The sequence below is a fragment of the Sus scrofa genome, chromosome 6 (genome assembly GCF_054392235.1).
Source record: "Sus scrofa isolate SSC_HxYL_T2T_F1_AM1 chromosome 6, Sscrofa_HxYL_maternal_Yorkshire_Landrace_v2.0, whole genome shotgun sequence".
NCBI classification, from domain to species: Eukaryota; Metazoa; Chordata; class Mammalia; order Artiodactyla; family Suidae; genus Sus; species Sus scrofa.
Genome location: NC_139388.1, coordinates 171,743,289 through 171,770,287, shown reverse-complemented (window position 1 = coordinate 171,770,287; position 26,999 = coordinate 171,743,289). Strand labels below are relative to the sequence as shown.

The following is a 26,999-nucleotide window of genomic DNA, read 5'->3' as shown; positions in this document are numbered from 1 at the left end:
CCCCGAGGCGGGCTCTGATGGGGTCTGCTCTCCGCAGACTGAACTCGGCGCCAGTGAAAGGCTTCGAGAAGGACGTGGGCAGCAAAACCACACTACGCATCACCTACCCCGAGGGCGCCATGCAGCGGCCCGAGCAATACGAACGCGATTCTCTCTTCGTCCTCGCTGGCTTCAAGTGGCAGGACTTCAAGTGGCTGAAGTACATCGTCTACAAGGAGCGAGTGGTGAGCTCCCTGTGCGCCCGCCCCGTCCCCTCTCGCCCTGGCCCTGCTCGGCTTCCAAGGCAGCCCCTTCCCCCGAAGCGGGCAAAGAACAAGTGGGAGCCTTTCAGAAGAAGCCCTGAGAGGGAGTTCCCTTGGGGCGCCATGGGTTGAGGATCCGGTGTTGCTGCAGCTGTGGCGTCGGTTGCAGCTGCAGCTCCGGTTCAGTTCCTGGCCCAGGAACTTCCACTTGCTGCAGGCGCGGCCAAAAGAATTAAAACACACAAAAGGAAGCATTGAGAATTCCCAGAAAGCGGGAGACGGGAAGGTCACCGGCCCAGACGCCGGGAGCTGATGTGTCTGCTACCTGCCTTCAGTTCCGCAGGCTGCAGGTCCTTCCTCAGTCCCTCAGCAGCCCCTGTGGGACCGTCCCTTAGCTCCTGGGTAGGGGAAGCTCTCCCCTGGCTAGGCCAGCGTTACCACTGAGCTTCACAACCTCCCACCCTCACGTTGCATTTGCCCCGAAAGCCCACTTACCCTCTGCGAGGTCTCTCTGCCTCTGGTCGTGTGGGTCCCCAGTCGTTCCCAGCCTTGTTTGGACCCTGGGGCCATTCCACAGGGACAGCAGGCCCCTTGACCTGAGGGTGCCCGGTCCCAAACCCATACGTCCTGCCTCCCTCCGCATTGTGCTCTTACCGCTGACTTGCGGTTGGGCCCCCAACCTCCCAGGGAGGCTGGTTCCGCTCTGGGAACAGTCCGATTCCATCTTCACCATGCTGGGCAGACAAGGGCCAGCGCCCATGGTCAGGTGGGATCCGACCGCTGCCCAGCGGGCCTCCCCGAGTCTCCTCTGAGTCCTCTGTCTCTCAGCTCTGGGCCAACGTGTCCAGGCTCATTTCCCCGCCTCCCCTCAATCAGCTGTCACCAGCCCCCCAGAGGAGGGGCTCTGCAGAGTTCAGGCCATTCATCTTCCAGCACCCAAGCCTCTTGCCAGAGGGGACCGATGACAGACAGCCCTCCGCCTACAGTAAGAAGCCAGTTCTTCCTGGAGGCTTAGAGAGAGCCGGGGGGGCTGGCATAGCTTCTCCTGCCTATGGAAGTCTCAGTGCAATTTGGTTTAACTCCACAGCCTTTTCCCAAGCAAGGCCAGGGGCAGGCAGTGTCAAGTAGGTAGCAGGCGAGAGAGAAGACAGAAGTCAGGTCCAGAAATTCAGGTACGCGGGACAGTGGGACAGGGGAGCCCAGCTCAGAGCCAGGCCGGATGTGGCAGCCGGGCTCCCCAGAGGGGAGGAGACTTTGGCTTCAGCCCGTGCCCGACTGCAAGCAGGCCCGCTGCCCACGCGCAGCAGGCACCACGGGGGCTGAGGGGGCCCCCCTCTGTTTCCTGAGACACTACTGTCCTCAGCACCCTTCTTGAAGGCAATAGAATTGGGGTCACAGGTAGGCACGTTTAAGGGAGAAATGGGAGGAAATTGGGTCTGTGCTGGTGAACCCCAGAGAGCCTGGGGGCTGCTTCCTCGCCCAGCCTTCTGCCCATCTGCCCACGTGCCCACCTCCTCCTGGCATATCCTTTGCTCTGCCCGTGGACACCTGTCAAAGGCGCTCCCAGAGGTCAGGGCCCAGAGCTCAGTTGCTCTTCCTACCCCCCAGTGCCCAGCCGCCACCAGGAACGGTCTGCAGTTGGCTGAGACACCATTTCCTGCTTCCCGCGGGGCAGATGGGGATGGGACGGGCCGCCCAAACCAGGAGGCCAAAGGGTGGGTCAGGGTCAGCCAGGTGGGTGTTGCCACGTGTTCCTTCCAAGGATGCCAAGGTCAGATGATTCCGGACTCTTAGAATTTATCCGAGGGAGTAAAGAACGAACGAAGAAAAGCCAGGTAGGGTCCCAAGACTCAGGATACTCGGGGAGCGGGCAGCAGGGCCTCACTCTTCCCAGCAGGACCCAGGAGCTCACTGCCTGGCCTTGGCCTTGGGGGCAGGCCTGCCCGAGGAATCGACTGGGCGGTTGGGATGAGGAGGTGTGGGCTGGGCTCGGGCACACGCTCACCGTGCCCAAGTCTGTGGCCTGCCCCGGCCAGGCCTGGGATCTGGGACCAGCCCTGTGGTCCTTGGTGAGGTCCCCTTCCTGGGGTTCAGGGTGTGGGTGGGAAGGGGAGGGGCTGGGAAGGGGTCTTCTGACTTCCATCCCGGCTCCAGGGGTAAAGGTGATTTGGGCCTAGGAGTTCCCGTTGTGGCTCAGCGGTAGTGAACCCGACTAGAATCCATGAGGACTAGGATTTGATCCCTGGCCTTGCGCAGTGGGCTAAGGATCTGGTGTTGCCGTGAGCCACGGTGTAGGTCGCAGATGAGGCTCGGATCCCGCATTGCTGTGGCTGTGGCATCGGCCGGCAGCTGCAGCTCCGATTCAACCCCTAGCCTGGGAACTTCCATATACCCCAGGTGCAGCCCTAAAAAGATCCCTGCCCCCCCCCCAAATTATTTGGGGCCTTTAGAGTGAGTTGCCAGAGGAGAGCCAGTGGTGCCCATGGCCTCACCACTCCCGGCACACAGAGTGGGCCCGCCCAGGCCCTTCTGTTCCCTCTAGTGCCCTAGTGCCTCCGGTGCCCTCTCCACCCCCGTCCCAGGGCTGGTGCCTTCAGGACCTCTCCCACACAGGACTGCACCTCTCTGGCATCTGAGACCCAGGGAAGTGCGGGAGAGGCTGCTTCTCCCGTGCCCTCCTGTCTGGCGCCCAGCTGCAGGCTCGCCCTGCTCCGGCAGGGATGTTTCTAACCCTGCCGCCCCAGGCTCCTGGAGAGTGCTCGGCACCTGTCTGAGCCTCACCTGCAGAATTCTGGCAGGCGGCAGCTCTGTGCGGGAGCCAAGGCCTGGCTGGGCAGGACTGGAACAGGTATTTGGCCTCAGTTGTGGTGGCGGCCCGCCTCTTGCCATGTGAGCAGTTGCTCACCGCATGTGTAACTTCCGGGTACCCGGGAGTCCTGAGAGGGTAAGAGAAGGAGAGAGAGAGAGGAAAGGGAGGCTGACCACCCCAGAACAGCCTTGCTAGAGTCAGCCATGAGGCTGCTCTCCTCTTCACCATGTGTGGCTATTTGACTTCCTGGTTCACCAGGCAATAGCACAGGCAACTCCAACAAGTTACCTCTCGAGGCCCTCAATCTCTCATGTCCCAGGAAACCAAGCCATCAAGCAGGTGGAGCAGTTCCCAGCAGGCCTCGTGTGCGCGGGGCAGCTCAGAAGAGCACCCGTGGATGTTAAGTTGGGGAGCTGAGGTCAGGAGGGAGGGGGACCGGCGATGGGGAGACGCAGAGGAGTGTAGGTGCTTGGAGAGAGGGGGAGCCTCCAGCTCATGTGACATTCTTCTCAGAGGTACATCTGGTGCCACCCCTCCACACACACACTCCTCTGCCGGGCATCAGTGGGTGTTCTCTGTGCTGGCCCTATGCGGCTCCCTGGAAACAGAAAGATGAATTAAACACTAATTCTGATCCACAGTCACTTAGTCGAATGGGAGAGACGGTCCCCAAACTGGAGTCCTAATGCAGTGCCATGCCCTGAGCATCCTCCTCCAGGCACCTGATGAAGGCTGGAGATGCCCTATGCATGGTCCTGCTCTATCCCTTGTCCCGAGGAAGGAGCCCTGGGTCTGGAGAGGATAGGACGCATGAGAGGCGGAGTCGCATGCTGTGTCCCCACCCTCTGCCAGCCTCCCCCACCTCGCCCCAGGATGCTGGTGACCCAGCACTTCAGAGGCCCCGGGGAGCTGCCTTCCCAATCTCCTTGGCTGCCGCCTCCCGCTTTTCATCCTGACTTGTGAAACTGGAAAGCTGGCCTCACTACTGAGCAGCCTCTGACTGGTCTTCTTGTCACCAAAGCCGGAGGCCTGGGCTGCACTGGTGTGGGTGTTTCCAGCCCAGCAGAGGGAGGGGAGAGGGCTAGGGGGTTGGCCCCTGGACAGCCTTGACCCAAGCCTGACCTTCCAGCTGTAGTTCAGTCCTGGGGGAAGGAGGGGGGAGTCTAAGAGGCTGGCCAGGGCCCTGCATCCATGCACATGGGGAAGAGGCCCCCAGCGTTGAGAGACATTGTGGATGAAGCGAAGAAAGCATCTCGGGCCTTGGAGTCATGCGGTCTTGGTTTTTAGTTTAGACTCTGTCACTTGTCAGCTGGGTTGCCTTAGGTAAATCACCGAGGCCCCTTAGACTTGGTCTCTAAAACCCGAGTTGTACTACCCGTCTTTCAATGTTGGTTTAAAAATTAAACACCACGGAGTTCCCGTCGTGGCTCAGTGGGTAACGACCCCGACTAGTATCCACGAGGACGCGGGTTCGATCCGTGGCCTCGCTCAGTGGGTTAAGGATCCAGCATTGCTGTGAGCTGTGGTGTAGGTCACAGATGTAGCTCGGATCTCACGTTGCTGTGGCTTCGGCAGCTGCGGCTCTGATTCCACCCCTAGCCTAGGAACCTTCATGTGCCGCAGGTGCAGCCCTAAAAAGACAAGAAATAAAACATAAATAAAAATTTAAATTAAACAAGGTGAAACATCGAAGCACCTGGCATAGTACTTGACCCTTAGTAAGGTCTGTCTATGGCCATTATTAATACTAGTTAGCATTTTATTACCACTGCTGGTGGCTGCTGCTGTTAGGAATTAAGCCCAGGCGCAGCAGGGAGCGAAGCATTCGCCTGTGGGCTCACAGTCTGGGAATCCACAGGGCAAATGGCCAGCAGCTCCCTGCATCTGAGGCCTTATGGGACCAGGCCTGAGACGGGGGTGGAAGGTCCCTCTGCACCTAAACCTGCACTCTGTTCCAGGCCTGAGAGGGCTGTGGCGCCTTGGGTCGGGCTCTGTCCAGAAGAAGCTCAGTGTGGATACCACCTTGCTTCTGGGGTGGTGCAGGCACCTAAAAAGCATGGTGAGGCTGGCACACACTGTGGTCTCCTACTGCTTGGCGAGGCCTCTGCTGAGCCAGCTCCATGGTCCTCACGCCACGGTCTCGTTTCCAAGTCTGAGACAAGCTCCCTCGGGTACCATGTCCCTTGCTGCCATTTCCAGTGGACACAGCTCTTTCTTACCCATCCCTTATCCCCTGCGAGGACCAGGGAGACTCCCTGCACAGTCCCCATCCCCGCATCCTGCCCACTGCTCCTCCGCCCTGTAAAAGATGCTCGGGGATTGGAGCTCATGCCGTCACCGCCTGTGCTCCTCTTCCTCCCTGTCATCCGCAGCCTCTTGGTTACTTGCCCCCCACTCATCGTGAGCACTGCTTCTCCTCCTTCTCCTCCTCCTCCTCGTCCCGCTTCCTCCGTCCTCATCACAGCCATCATTTATTAAGCGAGCTCTGTGTGAATTTCAGGTGTTCGCTAGCTTTCTTGGGACTCCTTCCTTCAGGTCTCATCATGACCCTATTCGATAGGTGCTATTCTGACCCCCATCTTGGGGTTTCGGAAACAGAGGCTCAAAGAAGATGAGTCACTTGCTCAGGTTCACACAACCGGGTCAGTGACAGAGCTGAATTCAGACCCAGCTCTGACAGCCCAAGGGATGTCCCTGGGAAATGAATCTGACCACATCAGCCTCCCGCTTAGAAGTCGCTGTCCATCAGCCCCACCTGCTGTGGTCTGTGGGGAAGAGAAGGGCTCCCTTTCCCCGAGTTTGTCCCCATGCCAGGCCCTGGGCTGCACGATTGACGTGCACCGTCTCAGGCAGCCATCTCGACACCGCTGGGAGGCCAGCGCTGTGAGCGGCAGTGAGTGGAAGAGCAGCGTTTGGGACCAAAGGTGTCTCGCCTTAACCCTCACACTATAACACCTCCCGTTCACTCGTGAATTCATTCATTCAGCAAATCCCAAGCAGTCACCAAAGTCACTGGAGCCCTGTGTTTCCAATACTGTCTCTCACTTGGCAACCCCTTCTCTCCCTCACTTCCTCTGTATCCAGCCGGTCCAGTGCCAGGGGTCCCACATGGAGAGATGGCAACGCCTGGTGGTGTTATCTTGATGGCACCTTGGTGGCACGTGCCACTCCCCTGTCCTGTCCCTGGTCACGGTTCTTCTCAGAACCTTCCATCCCCAGAGCTCTCATATCCAGCTCTGCAGGGAAAACCGGGGTCACCGCTAGTCAAGAACGCTCAACTTCCCCCCACAACCTGAAAGCCCACCTGCATGCCATCCATTCCTCCATCCATCCTCTACCAGCCCTTCTGCGCCTCTCCTGTTCACGGTCACTTTTCTCCTCGCTCTGGATGCCACCTCCTGCCACCTTTTTCAGGAGCTGTCTTTTTCCTCCCATCTCTTACCTCACCTCCTCCTCCCACATCTGTGCACTTACCCAGGTCTCTCGCACCTCAAAACGGAAATCCCCCTCTTTGGCTGGTGCTCTCCCTTCTTGTCTAAGTTTCTGGGACGAGCCATCCCCTGGCCATGATACATCTCCAAGGTTCTCCCTTCTGTGTCTCAACTCTCCAGTCTGTCCTCCAAACCTAGCCCTCTGCGGCGGCGGCGACCTTCTGATGCTAGATCCAGTGGGCTCAACCCCACCTCCCTTCAAGGTGAACTTCAGTGAGCATTTGCTGTGTACATTCTCGGGGTAGTCTTTGATTCGCACAAACTCATGGCCAAGGTCTCGGGCAGGCTGCTCGATTCCTCTACCTCCTCTGCCTTCTGTATCTGTCATTCAGTCTCCAGCCTGTGGTTCTCCCTTTGAAAAATGTCTTCCTTGGATTATTTCCGCAGCTTCCTATCTCCCTGCATCCAGTCAGGCCTCCCTCCCATCCATTCTCGACATCTGTACCCAAGAGAATCATCCGGAAGTGCCCATCTGGTTGGTTCACTCCCCCTTAATGGGTCCCTGTTGCTCACATGCAGCAGTTCTCAGAAGGCCTTCTCGCTTCAGTGGCATCGCCTGGCAAAGGTGGCATCGCCTGGAAAAGGTCTCAGAAATGCATTTTAGGGCCCCACTGTAGACACGGAGTGAGAAACCCTGGGAGTGGGCCCGGCTGTCTGTTTTGGTTTGGGGTTTTTTGTTTTGTTTTGTTTTTTGGGTTTTTTTTGGTTTTTGTTTTTTGGTGGGTTTTTTTTTTTTTTTTTTTTTTTTGTCTTTCTGTTTTTTCTAGGACCGCACCCACGGCATATGGAGGTTTCCAGGCTAGGGGTCTGATCGGAGCTGTAGCCACCGGCCTACACCACAGCCACAGCAATGCCGGATCCTTGACCCACTGATCGAGGCCAGGGATCGAACCTGCAACCTCATGGTTCTAGTCGGATTCGTTATCCACTGCGCCTCGACGGGAACTCCACCAGCAGTCTGTTTTAATGAGCCCTCCAGGTAATTTGGATACAGGCTCAAGTGTGAGAATCGCTGCCTGCAGGATAAAACTCCGACTCCACCGCCCAGCGCTGCATGATCTGGGCTAGAGGGTGTGCCTGGTGTCAGAGCTCCAGGTCTTGTCTCTCTCTTTCCCGGATGTATTAGATGCACCTCTTTTGGGCCCCAACAGCAACACTCATCACTCTGTTGTACTTAACGGTTTTCTTAGCTGTCTGCTCTTATAAAAGCCCCTGGAGGCCAGAAACGCTCCTGTTTATCTCTGTAAGCCCATCGCCTCCAGCAGTGTTTGGAACAGAGCTGGCATGAACCCACAAATGAATGTGGACACGAGGCCCAGAGGACGGCACGGACTTGCGGCAGAGTCAGGATTCCAACCCAGGTCTTCTGACTCTCAGTCGGGGCTCTTTCCTCGCAAGTAGGCCGCCCCCCACCCAGATCATTCCTTTAGACTCGGACCCTCTCCTCGTGTCCCTTTGCTCTTCTCTCGCCTCTCCTGGGCCTCGCTCTCCTCTTAGCCACGTTTGATCCTCTTGCTGCGGTTCCAAGATCGTTCTCCTTGATAAAGAAATGAGAACCAAACAGTCCCTGGCCCCTGCTGCGTTCACTTGTCTGGCGGCATCACACCGCCGCCGGCCCCAAGCCGACTCCTCTTTTTGTTCATTGCTTTTTCCAAATATAGCTTCCAAAAAGGCTTTTGACCCTCTCCTCATAGCACGCATCAAAACAAATCCCGAATGGACTAAAAAGTAAGATGTAAAAATACAACCAAAGGGGGTTTTGAAGGAAGTGAGATGGAAAGCACATCTCTGGAGGGAAGCGAACTTTCGAGGGGTGAGAGTGCCAGGAGAAATCCGATTTGATAACATATGAAAATTTAATTTAATTTAAACAACAACCACCCCAAAAGACTAGATAGCACGGAACTTTGAAAAGTATATTTAGAGGACTTCCCATCATGGCCCAGCAGTAACAAACCTGACTAGTATCTATGAGGTCACAGGTTTGATCCCTGGCCTCGCTCAGTGGGTTAAGGATTTGGCATTGCCATGAGTTGTGATGTAGGTCACAGACACGGCTTGGATCCTGTGTTGCTGTGGTTGTGGTGTAGACTGGCAGCTGCATCTCCGATTCAACAGCTAGCCTGGGAACTTCTATACGCCGCAGGGGTGGCCCTAAAAAGATTTTTTAAAAAAAAGAAAAATTAATGTTTTTTTAAAGTGTATTTTGGAAATAAGACAAAGAAACCCATGCAAGTTGACAAGAAACCCATTAGGACCCCAGCAGAAAATGGGCAGGAGCCTGAACAGATCACAGAGAAGGAAATATAACTAGTAAACACGAGACCTGTGTCTAACCTTCCCGGCAGAAAAGTCACGTGAAGGCAACAGGATGCTACTTATCACCTATCACGTCTTTCGTGACTGTGTTTAAATTATAATGCATGGTTCTGGCAAGAGAGCCAGGACAGGCGCTCTCAAGGGCGTCCAGTCGGGGTGTAGATGGGGACAAGCTCTCTGGAAAGGAAGTGACACGCGGCACCAGGAGCCACCGTCAGCCAAAGGCAGGAAAACTCCCCCTGCAGAGATTTTCGCTGTAGTGTTTTTTGTCATGGCCAAACCCAAATGCAACCCAAGGGCTTTATCAGGAGAAGCGGGGTTCAGCTCCCAGGCGGAGTATAAAGGAGCAGCCCTGTGACTGCAGGGGCCGCGGGCTCCGGGACCAGCCCGCACAGCCGCTGTCGCTCTTGCTCTCCGCGGGTGGCGGAGGTCGGTGAAGCAGCACAGGATTCAGCATCAGGAACGGAAGCCAGTCTCTTCCTCTGCCTCAGCGCCTGTCTCTGAGCTTCCTTTTCCTTCTCGGTACCACGCGGCTGGCGGAAGATTCTCGGTGCAGCTCCTGGCAAGCGGGACAGGGCACGGACGAGGCCGGACGCGGCTTGCTGGCAGCAGGTGGCAGGCCCTTCTGAGGAGGTCACTGCTGTGCTGAGCCTCTCCTCGGGCTCCGAGGGAAAGGTCCACCGCAGGCCCACCCTCCCTGCCAGCCCATCACCGGGTACTGGAGACCTAGCCGTGCCCGGTCCACCTCTGTCCTCTCTCGGGTAGGACACACCTCCCTGTGCATACTTCTGAGCCCAAGGAGGGCTGTTTGCAGAGGCTGTGGAGCCGAACTTGGGTGTGCAGCCTGGGCGGCCTGCACACATGTGTGCAATACTTCTCGTGGTGTGAGATGGGACCAGGGTGGGAAGGGGACGGCAAGGCAGCCTGGGGTAGCCCTCACTACTCCGTGGTCCAGCACAGATATCCTGGGATCAGAATTAACAATTCGGATTTGGCCTCTTCCAGGTCATTTTTCAAGGGAAGATAGAATATGTTTTATTTAGCAGCTTGATACCTTGATTAGCAACTGTGCCATATTTAGACTCTCAAATTCAGACTCGAAGTATGTGGTCATCCATTTGCAATTTCGTCCCTGGCCCCACAGATTTCAGGGCTGAGCCCTCACAGATGTGGTAGATGTGAGGCTGGGCAGACAAGGGACAGACGGCAAAAGGGTCTGTAAGCCAAAGTCACAGCAAGGAGCTTGGGCTTCGTCCTGTGGACGGATAACAGCAGGAGCTAATGAGCTGACTGTGTGCCAAACGTATCGTGTGTGCCTCTTAATTGTCACAGCACAGAAACACCATGAAGAAGGAACTGATCTTATTTCCTATATTTTGTAGAGGATAATGGGACTTAGAAAGGGTAAAGAACTTTCCTAGGGATCCAGCGTTAGTCACTGGGGTTCGGAAACAGACCCGCAGAATTACTGGGGCAGCCCAGTCCGCGAGCAGGTGTGTGAGCACGCCGTCGGGAAGGAGGCAGTTGTGGGCTGGATCTGCGCAGAAGCCAGCGACTCGGTGGTGTTGGTTCCTGGGGAGGAGAAGGTCAAGGGCGACTGAGGATGCAGGGCTGAGCGCTGGGGAGGAGGGGGCTCCGTCGGGGGAAGCTGTTGCACAGGAATCCAGCCTCGTGGGGCTGTGGTGGCTTTGGGAGGTAGACCAGATGTTCTTCACGGTGTCCTTTTGAGTGATGGGCGTCAGTGTTCTGAGGGCTGTTGCCTGGAATCTTAGAGACTGTATCTGCACAAATGTGAAAGGCTTATAGATGACAGACGCTCAGGCCCTTGTTGGTTGGTTGACCCAGGTTCATCATCAGTTCTGAAATGTTGCATCTGTAAAGAGCCCTCGTTTCCAGCTCGTCCTCCGTTTACTGAGTTTTCTTAGCATATGTCACCTTGCTCCGCCTCCCGCTTTGTGCATCTGAACATTTCAGGGCCATGTCTTCGGCATATGTATTTTAAACAAGTATAGCAGATGTTCTAAACCTCTTTGGGGCTCTTTCGCACATCGTACTTATACCTGTATGGAGATATGTGTACACAGCCCTGTCTTTCCCACTGGCTTATAAACTCCTTTTGAGTAAGAAAAACAAACAAATGAACAAACACCGAACAGACCCGTGCCCTTAATTATCCTGCCAAGCTATGGCAGCGGGCAGTGGAAAGCCTCTGCGTGTCAGGGCCAGGAGCGGGCAGAATTGAAGGGAGGCACAATGCAGGCAGTGTCTCCTGGAGTCACCCCAGTGACAGCGGGGGACCTGTCCTCAGGCAGTAGCAGCAGGGGTCCGGAGTGAACCACCTGCCCTACTCCCGGCTGCAGAAAGCCAGCCCATGGTCATTCTAGCCACTTGCTTACCTCTGGCCGCAGCCTGCTTCCCTCCTAGCAGAGGTGGGGTGGGGCTGGGCGAGGGGAAGGGGCGCCGGGAAAGGCCCCGGAGCCCGGTGGGGAGGTGTTTTCTTCCCCGTACTCTTCCCCCTTCGGATAAGAGCAGAACGAGTTGCATCAGCTGGAAGCTGGCAGGTCCACACAGATGAGCTGGGTCCAGACTTGACTGAGGCAGGGACGTTGCTGGGGGAGGGGTTCCACCAGGCCTGTGGCTCACGAGGGGCCTTGAGAGGTCTGACCATCCCAGGGCCAGCGTCACTGGCTGGCTTCCTAGGCCTCTACGCTGTGTCCTGTGGGCCGTGAACATGAGATGCGAGAGGCCTCGGGCCATGTTTGGATAGGCCTTCGGGGCTGTGTGCTGGCAGCAGGCTGGGCAGTGCCCTGCAGTAGCAGGAAGGCCTCCAGCGCCCACTGCTCTCCGGCCGGGAACCGGAGGGCGAAGCTGGCTCCCAATGGAAGGTGTGAAGGTCTGCCTTCTGGCCCCTCTGCGGCCTCCGACGTCGCCAGCCACACCCTCGGCTTCACTCCCTGGGCTTCTGCGCCGCTCACGCGTAGTCATAATAGACAAGGTCTATGGAAATTTTGTCATGTGTGTCCAGCTGCTGTCGGACGCACGGCTCCTCATTCGCTGTCACAACTGTCCGGGACGTAGTCTTGACGCCCCCGTTACGCATGGGGGAGGGAGCTGGACAAGATCACATGCCCTGGGGCACAGCGATGATGAGTCCGGGCATGGCCGTGGGTCCTCCTGGGCATCACACCCTCCCTGCTTCTCCTTGTCGCTCTTCCCACGGGTGTCCCGTCTCCTCCGCGCTGCTCTGCGTCCACCCACCCCGTCGGGGTCCGTGTTCACGGGGGTTCTACTCAGGGCTCACCCCCTTCTCTGCCCCCACGGAGATTCTCAGCCTCAGGTTCCCACAGCCCCTCGCCTTCAGGGCCCCGTGCCCTGGGCAGTGCAGGGGGATGTTATGTGTGTGATTTTTCTTGGACGAGGAGCCGTGGCTTTCCTTTGAAGAGACTGTGGTTGTGTCGGTCCGCGTGACCGTGCACCTGGGGACACGGCCATGCCCCGGCCAGATCTTGTCCTTATTGTTCCTCCTGGACTCCCTGCGGAGGCTCTGCCCCGGGACAGTGACAGGTGGGAAAAATAAAATAGCAGCGCCAGTGGCCACCACCCTAATGCAGGCTCTCTGAGGCTTGAGACCCAAGCACAGGATGCCAGCCTTACTCTGCTGGGGCAGGGGGAGCATCAGTGCTCTCGGCACAGGTGAGCAGAGCGGGGACCAGGGCTGTGGCTTGGGGACCAGGGTGTGGCCGCGGCAGGGGAGCGGGGAGCCAGAGAGAACAGTGCGGCTGCCTGTGACTTTTCATCTCCTACCGGTTAAGCCGACACACGTGTCCCCAAATCCAAGTCGTTTCCCTCTCCCAGGAAGGAGCTCAGGTGGGGAAAGAGGCAGATGCTGCCCCCTCCAGCCCGGAGCTTTTGTCAGATTCTCAAAGGGGGCTTGAGATCGTAAGCAAATTCCCTACCGCTTCACGGCGGTTGCAGGTGGGACCCTCGACGCGTGAGGTATTTCAGAGAGGGACCCTCGTGTCACACAAAGGCCCAAGCCCTGAAGTTGAATCCCTCTCAGATTCCCCGCAGCCGGGTGTGCCTCCAGCCAGTCCCCGCACCTCTCTGGGCTTTAGTCCCCTCTGTGACATGGGAATTAGGGCACCAACCGGAGCAAGTGACCCCTAACTCACCTCAGAGCTCCTGGCGGGTGGACGGGAGGCCCCGTTTGTCCCTGACCCCAGGCCCCCAGACTTCCTGAGGTAGGAACAGCAGTGATGACAATAAAGAGTGTAGCGGGGAGAACACCCATCCTGGGGTCACGACACCCACGTTTGCATCTTGGCACAGCTGCTTGCCTGACCCCGAGCACGTTGCTGCGTCTTGTGAAGTGGGTGAAAGTTGAGGAGATAGAATGTCTGTGAAAACCAGCCTGGGGCCTCCATAGCCCCAGCTGTGCCATTCCAAGCAGCACCTGCACTCCCTCTAGGTGCATGGGCAGGGGCCAGGCTGTTGGGGCCTGACGGGCTCCGGAGAGGGGACAGGGCCTGTGCTTTGCTTGGCACAGGCTGGCATGTCCCAGCCCTTTCAATGCACATCTGGCCCTCCCGGAGGGGCTTCTCCCCCTTTCTGCAGGCATCTTGGCCATTTCTCCACCCTCCACCCTTCCCTTTCCTACTGGGTCCTCTCTCCTGAATTTTACCCCCTTACACACACACACACACACACACACACACACACACACACACACTTCTCCTGGACACAGAGGGAGACACAGGGAAGCCTGTCTGGGTTCCTCGTCTTACTGGGGCTGAGACCCCAAGAAGTTTGCACAGATAGAATTTGCCCAAGAGAGAGGAGTTGACAGAGGTGGGGAGACACAGGAAGGGGTGGTGGGAGCAGACAGTCCTTCGAAGGCGGTGGAAGACGCGCCTGAAGAGGTGCTGAGGGCGGTGGCGGAGCCCAGATGGACGTCGTGTCCCCTTTCCCACTCGCGGGCAGTGCTGCGCTGGACCACAGAGCTGAATCAGACGTGAGCCGCTGCCCCGGGGCTAATGCTCGGGATGATAACAGCTGGCCAACGACTGGGAGCTGGGCACTCAGCCTGCATTATCTTATTGAGTTCTCACAGCACGAGACAAATACCCTTAGAATCCCTGGTTTATCCATAAGGAAATGGTTACGTTTCGTGCCCGAGGTCTCCACGGAGTGGAGTGGCCAGAGCTGCGTTTGGGTCTTCTGTCTTAGTCAGCTCTTGTTGCTATAACAAAACGCCGCAGACTGGGTGGCTCCTCAACAACAGACATTTGTTTCTCACCGTTCTGGAGGCTGGAAGTCTGGGACCACAGTGCTGGCAGACCTGATGCTTGGGGAGGGCTTCCAGGTCACAGACGGTTCCTGGTTCATAGATCTCTACGTCCTCGCTTGGCGGACGGGGCCAGGGCCCTCTCTGTGAGCGCCCATTCTCGAGGGCTGCACCCTTGGGACCTAATTGCCTCCCAGAGGCCACCTCCCAGTACTGTCGCCTCGAATCATGCCTTCAATGTGAATGAATGGGGCGGAGCAGGCAGGGAGACTTTCAAACCAGGGCAGACCTTAACTCCCTTTTTTTTGTTTGTTTTTTTGTTTCTTTTTTGACTTTTCTTTTAGGGCCACACCCGAAGCATATGGAGGTTCCCAGGCTAGGGGTCCAGAGGGAGCTACAGCTGCCGGCCCACACCACAGCCACAGCAGTGCAGGATCTGAGCCGTGTCTGTGACCTACACCACAGCTCACGGCAATGCCAGATCCTTAATTAACCCACTGAGCGAGGCCAGGGAGCGAACCCGCAACCTCATGGTTCCTAGTCGGAATCGTTTCCACTGCGCCACGACGGGAACTCCCTTAACTCCCTGTTTTATCACCTCCCAAAGCTTAGAGGTCATTTCTACCTTGGGATGAAGCCTTTCGGGAGGAAGGAGCAGATGCTGAGTCTTAAGAAATGAGTGAGGGAGTTCCCATTGTGGCTCGGTGGTTAACAAATCTGACGAATATCCATGAGGACGCAGATTTGATTCCCGGCCTTGCTCAGTGAGTTAAGGATCCAGCATTGCTGTGAGCTGTGGTGTAGGTTACAGACGCGGCTACAGCTCCGATTTGACCCCTAGCCTGGGAACCTCCATATGCCACAGGTGCAGCTCTAAAAAGAAAAAAAAAGAAGAAGAAGAAAGAAATGAGTAGGGAGTTCCCATTGTGGCTCAGCAGAAGCGAGTCTGACTAGTATCCATGAGAATGATGGTTCGATCCCTGGCCTCGCTTTAGGGCCGTAGGTGCAGCATATGGAAGTTCTCAGGCTAGGGGTCCATAGGTTCAGGTCTGAGGGAAGGCTCGAGCCGCAGGGGACTTCAGATGTGCTGAATGGAAAGTGGAGCAGCAGGCAGAACGCCTGAGGGCAGTGGTGGTGTGATCCAGTCTGTACATAGATCATCCTGGCAGAGCGGAAAGTGGTTTGGGAGGCAGAGGTGGCCCATTCTGGGCACTCATTATGTGTGTGTTGAGTAAATGAGGCATTGAGCAATTAACATGTATCATTTATGTTCTGGTCACTCGGCTGGGTTCTGATGGGGTTGGGGGGTAAGCAGTCAACAAGACAGACATTGTAAATGACTGGGCATTGTGATACCCGTTTGAAAGATGATGAGACCTGGACTTTAGGTGGTGGCGGTAAGTTAGGGAGGAAAGGATGGATCTGTGGGATTCTACAGAAAATAGCATCAAAAGAACCCGAGCACCAGCAGGACAGAAGGGGCTGGGGAGATGAAGAGGGGTGCAACGTCGGTCCCCAGGCTTCTGGTTTGGAAGACGGTGGGGAACAGAGGTTGGGGGACACTGGAGGACGAGATGTCCAACAACAGAGAATCCCTTTCATAGGTTATGGGACATCCCTCCGGTCGCAAGGCTGGCCTGTGACTTTCCCCAGCGGTACTTAAGCCCAGCTGTGAGGGTGGGAAAGGCGGATGGCTGGGTGGATCCAAGGCCAGGACAATAGAAGGGCAAAGGGCGAGGGGTTGAGGCCGCCCACCCGAGGGTGGCTGAGCTGCTGTACTCGAGGGACCAGACCCGTAAGGGCTTGTGCACTGAACAGAAAGGCAGGGCTGGGAACGAGAAGAGGGGAGGGAGGAATCTGGCCTTGGAGTGGACACTGGGGTATCAGGCTTCAGAGCTGCCGCCTTTCCCGTCTGGTCCTGAGATCTCTGAGCAAAGAAAGAATCATCCCGTTTTGCAGTTAAAGCAACTGAAGCCTACGGAGCATGTCACTTGCCCAAAGGCACCCAGCTCCGTCGGTGGCACAACTGGGATTGGCGTGTTGTCTGGCTGGGCCATGGTGGCTCACGTTCTGTCTTTATTTTTCAGGTTCACTTTAGAACAGTTGACTGAGAGAGCAAGGAAATTCAGCAGAAGGGAAAGGAGGCGAGCCCAGCAGAGCAGATAGGAGAGAGAGGGCGGGCTCCTCCCGGGCCCCCCAGTAGCGGTGAAGGGGAGGGGCACCGGTGGGCCACTGGGGTTTCCCGATGGCTCAAGAACCACCCCCAGGCCAGAGCAGTGCACCCAGAGTCCCACCTGCTGCGCCCCCTCTGCAGCAGCTCACTGTGTCTCCTCCATCTGCACTGTGGCCCCACTGTGTGCTCACGGATCCCCACCACACACCTCGTCTCTGCCACACACCCGTGACCCGGCCATATACCGGGTCCTCTTCCCCCATCTGTGTCTGTCCCCCATGCCCCGGGCTCCCCGTACACACCTCCTCCCCCCGCCATACCTTGATTCCCATTTGCCTGCACACACTGTGGGTCCGCCACGCATCACACGCTGTGCGCCCGCTCACTCTCACTTGTGCTGTGTGCTGTGTCTGCAGAGTGCATCGGACGGCTTCTGGAAATCGGTGGCCACTCGCGTGCCCAAGGAACCCCCAGAGATTCGCATCCTCAATCCCTATTTCATCCAGGAAGCCGCCTTCACCCTCATCGGACTGCCTTTCAACAATGGCCTCATGGGCCGAGGGGTGAGACGTCTGGACCCTGGGAGAGGGAGGAAGGGACGGGGACCAGAGGTGCCTTGGGAAGGAAGGACGGGGCGGCAGTGGGGGGACAGAGGGCTCAGACCTCAGACGCAGAGCTCAGCCCTGGGGAGCTTCGCGAAGGGTCTCAGCCTCGCTCTGCACCCCTCCCCCGCCCCTCCCTCCAGAACATCCCGACCCTCGGCAGTGTGGCCGTGACCATGGCACTGCACGGCTGCGATGAGGTGGCCGTCGCCGGCTTCGGCTACGACATGAGCACACCCAATGCACCCCTGCACTACTACGAGACCGTGCGCATGGCAGCCATCAAAGAGGTGCGGGGCTGGGCGGGGAGGGGGCAGTCCCCGCGCTGGGCGAGGGGGAGGGCGGTGCCAGCACGAAGGACAGCTCTGGCTGTGCCGCCGCCGCCCGTGCTGAATGGATGGTAAAGGGCGAGCCAGCAGGGGGTCTGGCTGCCCAGAGCTCCGAGGGGCCCTGCCCCACCCTCACTGAGCTGGGGCCACCCAGCATCCTGTGCGCCCCTGTCCCCCCTTCTCCCTGGCCCTCTCCTGGTCCTAGCCAGCCCCCGCTGCTCCCCAGCTGGCACATGCCATCTTGGCAGGAGTTCAGAGCCGTCGTCTCTACTGCAGTTCTCTTCCCCGGGAGGACTTCCTCACCCGCTAGGACAACCCCGAGACAGTACCTGTCGGTCCTGGGACGCTCCGTACCGCCTCCTCCCTTCCCCATGGCCAAACACTGAAGCTCTCTCATCACCCAGAGCTGCTTCCCAGTTGGTCCCACACATCCAGGGACCTTCAGTGAAGTTCGAGAAGCATGAGGAGCTGTGCAGGCGGTCAGCCCTCCAGGCAGCTCTCGCGTCACTGCAGGAGCCCACGTGGAAAATCCAAACGCCTCGCACGACACCCTTTGCGTCTACCACCTGCCTTCCGCCGCTCCCAGCCTGGGCCCGGGCATCTTGGGCTCGTGTTTGGAGCCGCTCCCTTTCCTCATCTCTCGGAAACACTTCCAGGGTTGACCGGCCCTTCCTCTTTGAAACGCTCTCCCGCCTAGAGGGAGGCCGTCGTTTCCAGTGTGCTTGTCCTGTTCCGCTGGCCAGGCTCTCACGCTCTTCTTCAGGGTCCTGGATTTCAGTCCCCCCTGAAGAGTCAGCATTGGCTTGAGCTCCATCCTAGACAATCTTCTCTCTCTGGGGTTTTTTTTGTTTGTTTGCTTGGGGGGTTTTTTGCTTCTTTTTTCAGGGCTGCACCCACAGCATTTGGAGGTTCCCAGGCTATAGGGGTCTGATCAGAGCTACAGCTGCCAGCCTGCGCCACAGCCATAGCAACGTGGGATCCGAGCAGTGTCTGGGGCCTACACCACCGCTCACGGCAACACCAGATCCTTGACCCACTGAGCGAGGCCAGGGATCAAACCTGCGACCTCACGGTTCCTAGTCGGGTTCATTCCGCTGCGCCACGATGGGAACTCCTCCTCTTTCTTCTCACTCTCCACGTCCTCCAGATGTCTATCCCCATCCATGGCTTTGGGTCCCATCCATATTTTAGGCTTGTTTCCTGTTTTGTTTTGTTTTGTTGGTCCACTCAGGCTGCCTCAAGTAATTGGGAGTTATTTCAAGGATGTAGGAGACTGGGAATCTTGCGGGGAACCAGAAACAGCCTTACAGCTGTTGCGTGGCATGGGGTTCAGGATGGGAAGCTCATCCTGGGTCCCAGGAGCCCCTGAACTGGCTCATCCCCGCCCCCAGCAGTGGTCCCAGCCCTGCCTCGTTTTCACCATGAGCCCGTGTCTCTCCATCCCTGCTTCTCTTCATGTATCTCCGGGCTGCTTTGTCCCTTATGAGCACCCACCCCCTCCAAGTTGCTCTGCCCACTTTCCCTGCCTCCTGGCTTCTGTTTACTGAAATGTGGGGTCTCTTACATACTCCTTTTCTGTAACGTTTATGCAGCAGTTTTAGGCAGAAGGTGAGAGGCTGGAGACACAGGCAGTTGCCAGATCAGGAAGGGCTTTTCTCTGCCAAGGTAAGGAGTTTGGACCTTGCTCTGAGGGCAGCACGGAGCCATGGACCAGTTTTAGGCTGTAGATGAGCATGTCGTCAGGTCACTGTTCTGCAGAATGAAACAGAGGGTACGGGCAGGGACAGAAACTGGTTGGGATGCTGTCACAGTAGTCCCTCCAAGAGGCGAGGCTTCTGCCCCAGAACTGCTCAGTCATGATGGGAAGACACAGGCAAGAAATGGTTGGGATTTTAAACCAGCAACGCCTGGAGATTGCCTCCCTGCAGGAAGGCAGTGGAAGGACACCCTCCACCTTCCCCAAAGCCCTGCAGTGAAGGCTCTTCCCTTTCTTCCGCCTGCCTTGTCTCAGTGGTCAGGCTACCCCTGCCCCCTTCCTCATCCTGTAGCACCTTCGGGCTCTGAGGCTCACGGCATCTGTGGCATCACTTCCACACAGGGTGCCGCAGAGTGCTGCCTGTGAAACCAAACGGCCTGGGCTCCAAGCCTGGCTCTGTACCTTCCTTTCCTGATCAATACAAGGGGTCATGCCAGCACCAACCCTTGGGTTGGGGAAGATTCAATGCGATGACGTGTAAAAAAGGCCAGAGATACAAATGAACTTATTTCTAAGACAGAAATAGACCCACAGACATAGAAAAGAAACTTGCGATTACTAAGGGGGGAGGGATAAATGAGGCGTGTGAGATTAGCATACACAGTATTGTATATAAAATAGCCTATAGGGACCTACCGTATGGCACAGAGAACTATACTCAATATTCTATAGTAACCTATAAAAGAAAAGAATCTAAAAAAGAATATTGATTTGTAACTGAATTGCTGTGCTGTACACCTGAAACTAACCCAACGCTGTAAATCATTTATACTTTTAAAGGGGGGGGAGTTCCCTTCGAGGCTCAGTGGTTAATGAACCCGACTAGGATCCATGAGGATGTGGGTTCAATCCCTCGCCACACTAAGCGGGTTAAGGATCTGGTGTTGCTGTGAGCTGTGGTGTAGGTTGCAGACGCGGCTCGGATCCCAAGTGGCTGTGGCTGTGGCTGTGGCCGGCAGCTGCAGCTCTGATTTGACCCCTAGTCTGGGAACCTCCAAGACAAAAAAAGAGTTCCGTCGTGGCTCAGCAGAAATGAACCCAACTAGTATCCATGAGGATGTGGGTTCAATTCCTGGCCTCACTCAGTAGGTTAAGGATCCAGCGTTGCTGAGAGCTACGGCGTGGGTCACAGACATAGCTCGGATCCTGCGTGGCTGTGGCTGTGGCTGTGGACCCCTAGCCCGGGAACCTCCACATGCCGCGGGTGCGGCCCTAAAGACAAAGAAAAGCCCTGGCCGTAGTAAGCGCCCGTTCTTGCTCGCCGTTATTCTTAACATTGGTGTTTTTACCCCTGCTTGTTGCTCTTACCGCTCAGCATCCTGGAGGAGTCCCTGACATGCTGGTGCCTGGGTGTAGGATCCCTGCTGTCACCTAGGGGTGTCCTCAGCGGTCAAGTGAACCACGCAGCGCCCTGGCCCCGCCACTGCTTCACTTCCACTCACCGCTCCGCCCATTCTCTGGGCCCAGGGGGAGCCGGTGGGATGTGAAGACAGTGGGGCCAGGACTGAATGCCGGGGGGTGTGGGGGACGTCAGAGGCCTTCCCGAAGGCAGAGAGAGAGGAGAGGAGGGTTAGGAGATGCAGGGTCCTGGAGACCAAAGGAGGGAGTGTCCAGTGCCGCAGGGAAGCAGGGAGACGCCGGCTGAGAAGTGGCCGTGGGATGTGCCTGAGGAGGTCCCGGGGGCTGTGCTGAGCGGTTTCAGAGGAGTGGGGATGGGGTTCCCCCTGTAGCATGGTGGGTTAAGGACCTGGTATTGTCTCTGCAGCCGCTCGGGTCGCTCCGGAGGCACGGGTTCCATCCCCAGCCTGCCACAGTGGGTCAAGGATCCGGTGTTGCCGAAGCTGTGGTGTAGGTCACAGCCGCGGCTCGGATTGGCTCCTTGGCCTGGGAACTTCTGTGTGCCCTGAGGGCGGCCAAAAAAATAAATATAAAGGAGGGAGAATGGGGACTTTGGAGCCAGATTGCAGCAGCTGGACAGTGCGTGCGGCGCACAGTGGGCGCTCTCGGGGGACGCCTGGAGGAGAGGGACTGGGCAGGAGGCGGAGGAGAAGTGGGTTCCCGCAGGAGCCTGGCGTGGCAGGGACCTCGGGGCTGGAGATGTGGACTTGTGAGCTGTAAGCCCAGCTGCTGGTGCAGGCGCAGGGGAGATGCCAGGATGCAGTGCGGAGGTCCGAGCAGAGCCCTGGGCACAGAGAGGATGGGCAGAGCGCTGTGAGAAGGAAAGCCCGCCTGCAGTGGGGCTGTGAGCGGGACGGACATCTGTGTCCAGAGTCGGGGCCCCTGGGGAGGCTGGCAGAACCCTGCCCTGGCCCGTGGGCAGTGCAGGCAGCTCGGCACAGGCCGCTCTGTGAGCCCCTGTGCTGGGTGCGCGAAGGAGGAATCGGGGCAAGGGTGCAGAGAGGCGGCGTGGCCCCAGTGGGAGGGAGAGCCGCCCGGGCAGACGTTTTGGTTACTCTTTTATTACGAACTTCGTCAAACATGTTCACAGCATAGAGAGTAACATCCGGCTCCCAGACACTGTCCCCGCCCCGTTATCACCACACGGCCAGCGGTGTTCAGCCTGTCCTTCCTCCTGTGCCTCCCGGTCCCCGCTGGTTATTGGGAAACAAGTCTCAGGCATCATATTCCAGCCATGAACCTTTCATTAAATTTCTCTGAAAGATAAAGACGATCATTTTCAAAATTACGCCATTATTACGCTTGGACGTTGGACAGCAGCTCCTTAATCAGATCGCCAGTCCTCTGCTGGCCTTCCGGCCCTCCGTGGCTCCCAGTGGGTGTTTTTGAAGCCCACCTGTCTGCGGGGTTCCTTCTTCCCGGGGTGTGATGGAGGCGGGGGCTGAGCAAGGAGCCGCGTGTGCCTGGCTCCCGCCCCCGCCCTTCCTCCCCGCCTGCATCTTCTTACCTGGAAACTGACAGCATCCAACCCATTCGTATGGCGCATCATCTCTGCTGGACAGGCCCTGCCTTCAGAGACAGACAGGGAGCCAGATGTTTGAATCTCCCGGGAAGGAGGGCGAATGGCCACGGGGCTGCAGCAAGGAGGGGGCGCGTGGCAGACAGCTGGGGAGAACGCGGGGGGCCAAAGGAGCAGGGGTTCGCGGGCGTCGGAGGGACAGTTGTGAGGACGCAGCCACAAAGGGTGAGGAAGACCTGCCACCTCCAGGCACCCAGGAGTGCGGCTGAGAGGGAAGGGGGGTGTCTGGGGGGCAGCCAGGTTAGCGCAGGGAGTTGACGGGAGTGTTCAGAGAAGACGGATGCAGGGAGCTCTGCCCAAGTGTCAGTCCGCAGAGATTTGGAACGTTGGACGAGGGTGACTGGATCAGATAAGGCCCGGACAAGAGCCACTAAGTTCTTCACCAGAAACCTCCCAGGGCTTCAGATGCACCAGGGCCACCAGGGCGGTGGGCTGTGTCAGACCGAGGCGAGGCTACTGGCTTTCACGGCTCTTTCATTCCTTCAGTCCCGTTTCAGTCTCCGGGAGACTCAGCCCTCACAGCTTCCTGGCAAGGGCCCTGGGGGCAGGAAAGAACCTGAGCCCGGGTGCCCTGGAAGGCAGCGTCTTCCCTGCAATTTCCAAGTAACAGTAAGATGAGCCGCCGGCCCCCTGGCTCCTCTGATCCGAGAGGCAGGATTTCATCCGCTGCCCCCAGGCCTGGAGAGTGGATTGCATCAGGCTGGAGAGTGACTAAGCGGCTCCACGCGGTTCCCTTTCCAGCAGGGCCCACCCCCCAGGGCCTGGGCCTGGGCCGGACCTCGGTGACTCACGTTTTGCCTGATCTCAGGGTGCCTAGGCCCTGCTGCCGGGCGAGGAGGGGCTGGAGGAGTGGGGACAAGGTGGGAAGCCTGCGTGTCCTGAGGCTTGGATGGATGAAGGGAGAGGCCTCGTTTTTCCTGGGCTGGGGAGAGGGGTTGGAGGGTGCTTCCTCCAGGTTCCGGGAGGGGCGGAGGGTGAGAATGTGGGAGAACAGACCTCCCACGTTCAAAGAGCGTCGGAGGGCAGTGGTCAGAAGGGGGCCTGGGAGCGCGCCTTCCAGCGGGGCCCCGTCCCAGCCGCCCCCGGGCTGCCCGACTGACCACGGCTCCACCTCTTCCTTCTAGTCCTGGACGCACAACATCCAGCGAGAGAAAGAGTTTCTGCAGAAGCTGGTCAAAGCACGCGTCATCACTGACCTGACCAGCGGCATCTGAGGCGGACCCAGCACACCGCCACCTGCCCACGGCATTGGCCCCGGTCGGGCTCTGCCTGAGAGGCGTGGGAGCCTTCGGGCCCAGGGAAGGACAGTGCCAAGTGTCCCCGGGGTGGCAAGGCCTTGGCAGGGCTGTCAGAGCGGTGTCTGCTCAGCGGCCAGCCCCAGAGACCAGCCCTCGGCCTCCCTCTCAGCCTGGGTCCTTGAAGCCAGAGGGCCAGGAGGCCACTGGCCGTGCCTGGCAGGCCCAGCATGCGCGAGGCGGACATCGGGCAGCAGGCCGGCTGCCGGCACCCTTTCTCCAGTCAGTGTTCGGTGTATTTTCATTTTGTGAATTGGGGGTGGGGGGAGGGAGGGATAATTTATTTTTGAAGAAGTTTGGAGATGTCAAGTTTGGTCCACTTGCCGTGCAGAAAGGGACCCACTGAAGGGCCCCTCGGGCAGTGGTCCCCTGGGCTCCCCGTAGAGCGGGAGTGCCGTGACTGGCCTGTGCCCTGCTCGGGGGGGGCACCGGGAGGTGGGCAGCCTCTCAGGCCAGCCCCCTCCAGCTCATGACCCTGTTTGGCCTTTCTTGGGGAGCAGATGGGATATTCCCACTCAGCAGCCCCTAGCTGTCCCAGAGGGAAACCCTGGAGCCATCCTTTAAGCCCACAAGATGCCCCCGGGCCGGAGCAGCCAGCACGTCAGAGTTCAGGGGGTGAGGCCTGGCCCAGCCTGATGGGAACGGCTCACCTCCGCAGCTGCAGCTGACCCCAGGACAGTGTCCCGGGCCTGGAGTGACCCATCTGGCAGCTCTCCTGGATATCAGCAATGAGACCGCCAGGTCCTTGGGGTCTGCCTTTTGCCTGGACCACGGGGACAAGAGGCCCGAGGGCCTCTCCCAGGCTGTGGCAGTCGTCCTGGGCAGCCATCGTGGAAGCAATAAAGCTTTTCCCTGAACCTGGGCTCCTCTTGCTTTCTCTGACTTGCCTGGAAGACACAGAAGCCTGGGGCCTCAGTAGCTATGCTAAGCCCAAGGGCCATCTCTCCAGCCCTCCTGGGTCTCTGTCACTTCTCGTGTCAGCTGCAGGACCTGGGTAGTCACCTAGGGGCCTTCGGGAGCCTCTCCCGTCCCAGAGTGTCCTCCACCCGCTTTGCCTTAAGAGAGGCAGACTGGGGCATCAGGGCATAACCCCGACTTGACCCTGGTGCCTCCTGAAGGACCCGAAGGGCAGGGGATGGAAGCCCACAGCCCTAGGACAGTGTCCCCAGCTCGGCAGGACAGAGATTCCTGCAAGCACGAGAAAGTCGCACTGCTGACCCTCTGACACAGAGCAGCCCACAGACCTGCCCCAGGCCTGGCAGCCCTGTCTGAGCCCCAGAAAGACTCCCCCTTAGCATACAGGCACCCGGTCCCTCTCAGCACCCCTCTTTCCGTGCATAGCAAGAAGGCACTGCCCAGCTCTAGGCCCCCTCTGGCAAACATTAGTCCCTGCCCCCAACCTCACCCCCTGGAGCCCTGGAATCCGCTTTCTCCCTGTCCCAGCATCCCCAGGCAGGCCTGAGAAGAAGCCAACACACGCCTGCCCCGAGGCCACAGGCCTTGGAGGGAGCCTCCTGCCAGAGCTGCTGTGCAGCAACAGGTGGGGCTGGCTGGCCCTGTCACCTCTCATCTGCCACCCAGTCCAGGTGCCATCCCGATTTCCCATAGGCCCCTTTACTGCTGCGCTTTGTCCTCAGCCAGAGGCCTCCTCATCTGAGGGGAAGACAGGGCCCTGACGGAAGGACAGCCGGGCCCAGAAACTCCTTTCGATTCTGCTGGAAACAGGCCTTGAGGATGCAAACGCCAGGGCATACTGTGTCCTACGTGAATGGCGCCCCCCGAGTGGTCTCGGGCACAGGCTGCAGGCCTGCAAGCAGCTGCCCTGGCTGACAAAGAGCCGGGGAAGAAGCCCCCCAGCACACACAACCACCTCTGGGGGAGGCAGCAGAGAGCAGAGCGGCTCACTGCCCGGCCTCCTGTCCCACAGGTTTGCTGGCAAGTCCCCACCACTGCCCAGAAACTGCTCCCTTCGAAGCCGTGGTTCTCAGCCTGGCTGAGAAGCACCTGTCCAGGTGTGGAAAGCGGCTCACGCCCTCCCCGCCATTCTGATTCAGGTCTGGGGCGGGGCCCGCATTGGGTTAGTTTTAAGAGGCCCACAGGGGGGTTCTGCTGCAGAGCCAGGGTACGGCTGGTCCACACACACGTTCCCTGAGCATGTTCGTCCCCGCCCACGGCTTCTGATTGCAAACTGGCCGACAATTCCCGAACTGCCGTCTCCCGCCCAGCTCTCTTGACTTCGCTCCAGGCTACACATTCGGCCACTTTCTGAAAGATCCCACTAGGATAATCCACGGGCCCTCCAGCCCGACCTGTCCAACACTGAACTCACGAGCTCCTGCCCCCAACCTGCCCCTCCTCTGGGAGCCCCAGCTGCCAGAAGGCAACCCCTCTGCCTCGTCACCCAGGCCAAAGGTATGCCTTTGTCTGTCCTGCTTCCTCACCCCATCCGATCAGGCACCAGCTGGGTTTGCAAAAGGAGCCCAGGAAGCCCACGCTCTCCCGCATTTCAGCTTTAGCAGACTTGCCTCCAAAGCATCCTCCCCGCTGCACCCAGGGCCAGTCGCTGAAAGGCACATCGGATGCCACCGTTCTCCTGCCTGAAACCCTTCAGCTGTCCCCACTGTCACCGGGATAAACTTCAGACGCCCTGCCATGACATAGAGTGTCTGGCCTTTCCATCCCTCTGTGCTCGTTACTCGCCCAACCTCCATCCCGCCGGCCGAGTGGCCACAGTTAGGCTTCTGAACTACTGCCCTGCAGCTCATCCCTCAAACCTCAGCGAAAAAGTTCCTCGTCCGGGACCCTCCCCTTCTTCAGCCCCCAGCGCCCCAACCTACCACGCTGCCCTGGCTGAGCGGCGGTGTTTGCAGGTGCGTCTGGACGCGGAGCCCCTGGGCCGCAGGGAGGGGAGCGGCGGGACGGCTGGAGCCGGCTCCGACCTTGGAAGCCCCAGCGCAGTGCCTCGCAGACTCAAGGAGCCCCGTGGGCCTGCTGAGAGAAGAAACTAGCCGGGAGCAGAGAGAGCAGCTCGTGCAGAGTGGCCCGCCGGGACCGCAGAGACGGGGAGAACCCCAAGGCCGGTGGCCCGAGGCAGGATCGGCCTGTCCCCTCCCTCTCCCGCCCTCAGTCCAGCCTCCCGACTCCCGACTCCAAGTGTCGGCAAACTCTGAACACCCAGCGTCCGCGCCCCTGCGCTGCCTGGGTTCCCTGCTCTTTCCCGGGGGCCCTTCCCAGGGTCTCCTCCCCCAACACCTCGGGGGACCTAGTGGAGCCGGGGGGACCGGATTCCGGAGGGTGGAGAAGCCAGGTGAGCCCTGAAAGGTGGGGCGGGGCGGGGGCGCTCAGGGCCCCACCCCAGGATCCGGTGACGCCAGGGCTGGAATTTGACACCGGACGGCAGCAGGCATGAGGCTGCGGAGGGATGGAGTTGGGCCCGGCCCCCAGACACGGCCCGCGGGCTCTGCCAGCAGCAGGTCCCTCGGGTCCCAGCCCTCACTGTGTCCCGGACCCAGAGCCCTCCACGCGCGGTAAGCCGACCTGTGTGCCCACCCCTCGTCCCAGCCCTGGGGCCGGGGCGAGCGGGCGGGGTCGTCCCCCTCCACTCCCTTCTCGCGTCCTCCCTCTCCTGGGCCCGCCGCGCGGCTCTCCGGCCCTCCCAGCCCCCCCAGTCCCTCTTGTCGCTTGTTGGACTGCGCTAGCCCGCCAGCCCGGGCGGCCCGCTG

General features: G+C 58.7%; 1 protein-coding gene and 1 long non-coding RNA gene across 22 annotated transcripts in view; one reads left to right on the top strand and one right to left on the bottom strand.

Annotated features, from left to right (window-relative positions):
- The window catches only part of ST3GAL3 (ST3 beta-galactoside alpha-2,3-sialyltransferase 3), a 231,182-nt gene extending 207,048 nt beyond the window's left edge, over nucleotides 1–24,134 (top strand). For 16 of the 21 annotated variants that reach the window (XM_084958571.1, XM_084958565.1, XM_021093475.2 and 13 more), the window contains 4 exons: nucleotides 38–224; nucleotides 16,735–16,881; nucleotides 17,064–17,210; nucleotides 23,107–24,134. In XM_084958571.1, coding sequence (XP_084814697.1) covers nucleotides 38–224; nucleotides 16,735–16,881; nucleotides 17,064–17,210; nucleotides 23,107–23,196 — 571 coding nt within the window. In that variant the 3' untranslated portion in view covers nucleotides 23,197–24,134. 21 annotated transcript variants of the gene reach the window in all.
- LOC100736638 (uncharacterized) lies at nucleotides 15,394–26,348 on the bottom strand. Its single transcript, XR_014808523.1, has 7 exons — nucleotides 26,115–26,348; nucleotides 23,928–24,164; nucleotides 22,366–22,520; nucleotides 21,911–21,972; nucleotides 20,314–21,659; nucleotides 16,639–19,001; nucleotides 15,394–16,072 (listed from the first exon to the last, which is right to left on the bottom strand). It is a non-coding gene; the product is annotated as an uncharacterized LOC100736638 (long non-coding RNA).
- Nucleotides 26,349–26,999: the final 651 nt, after the last annotated feature.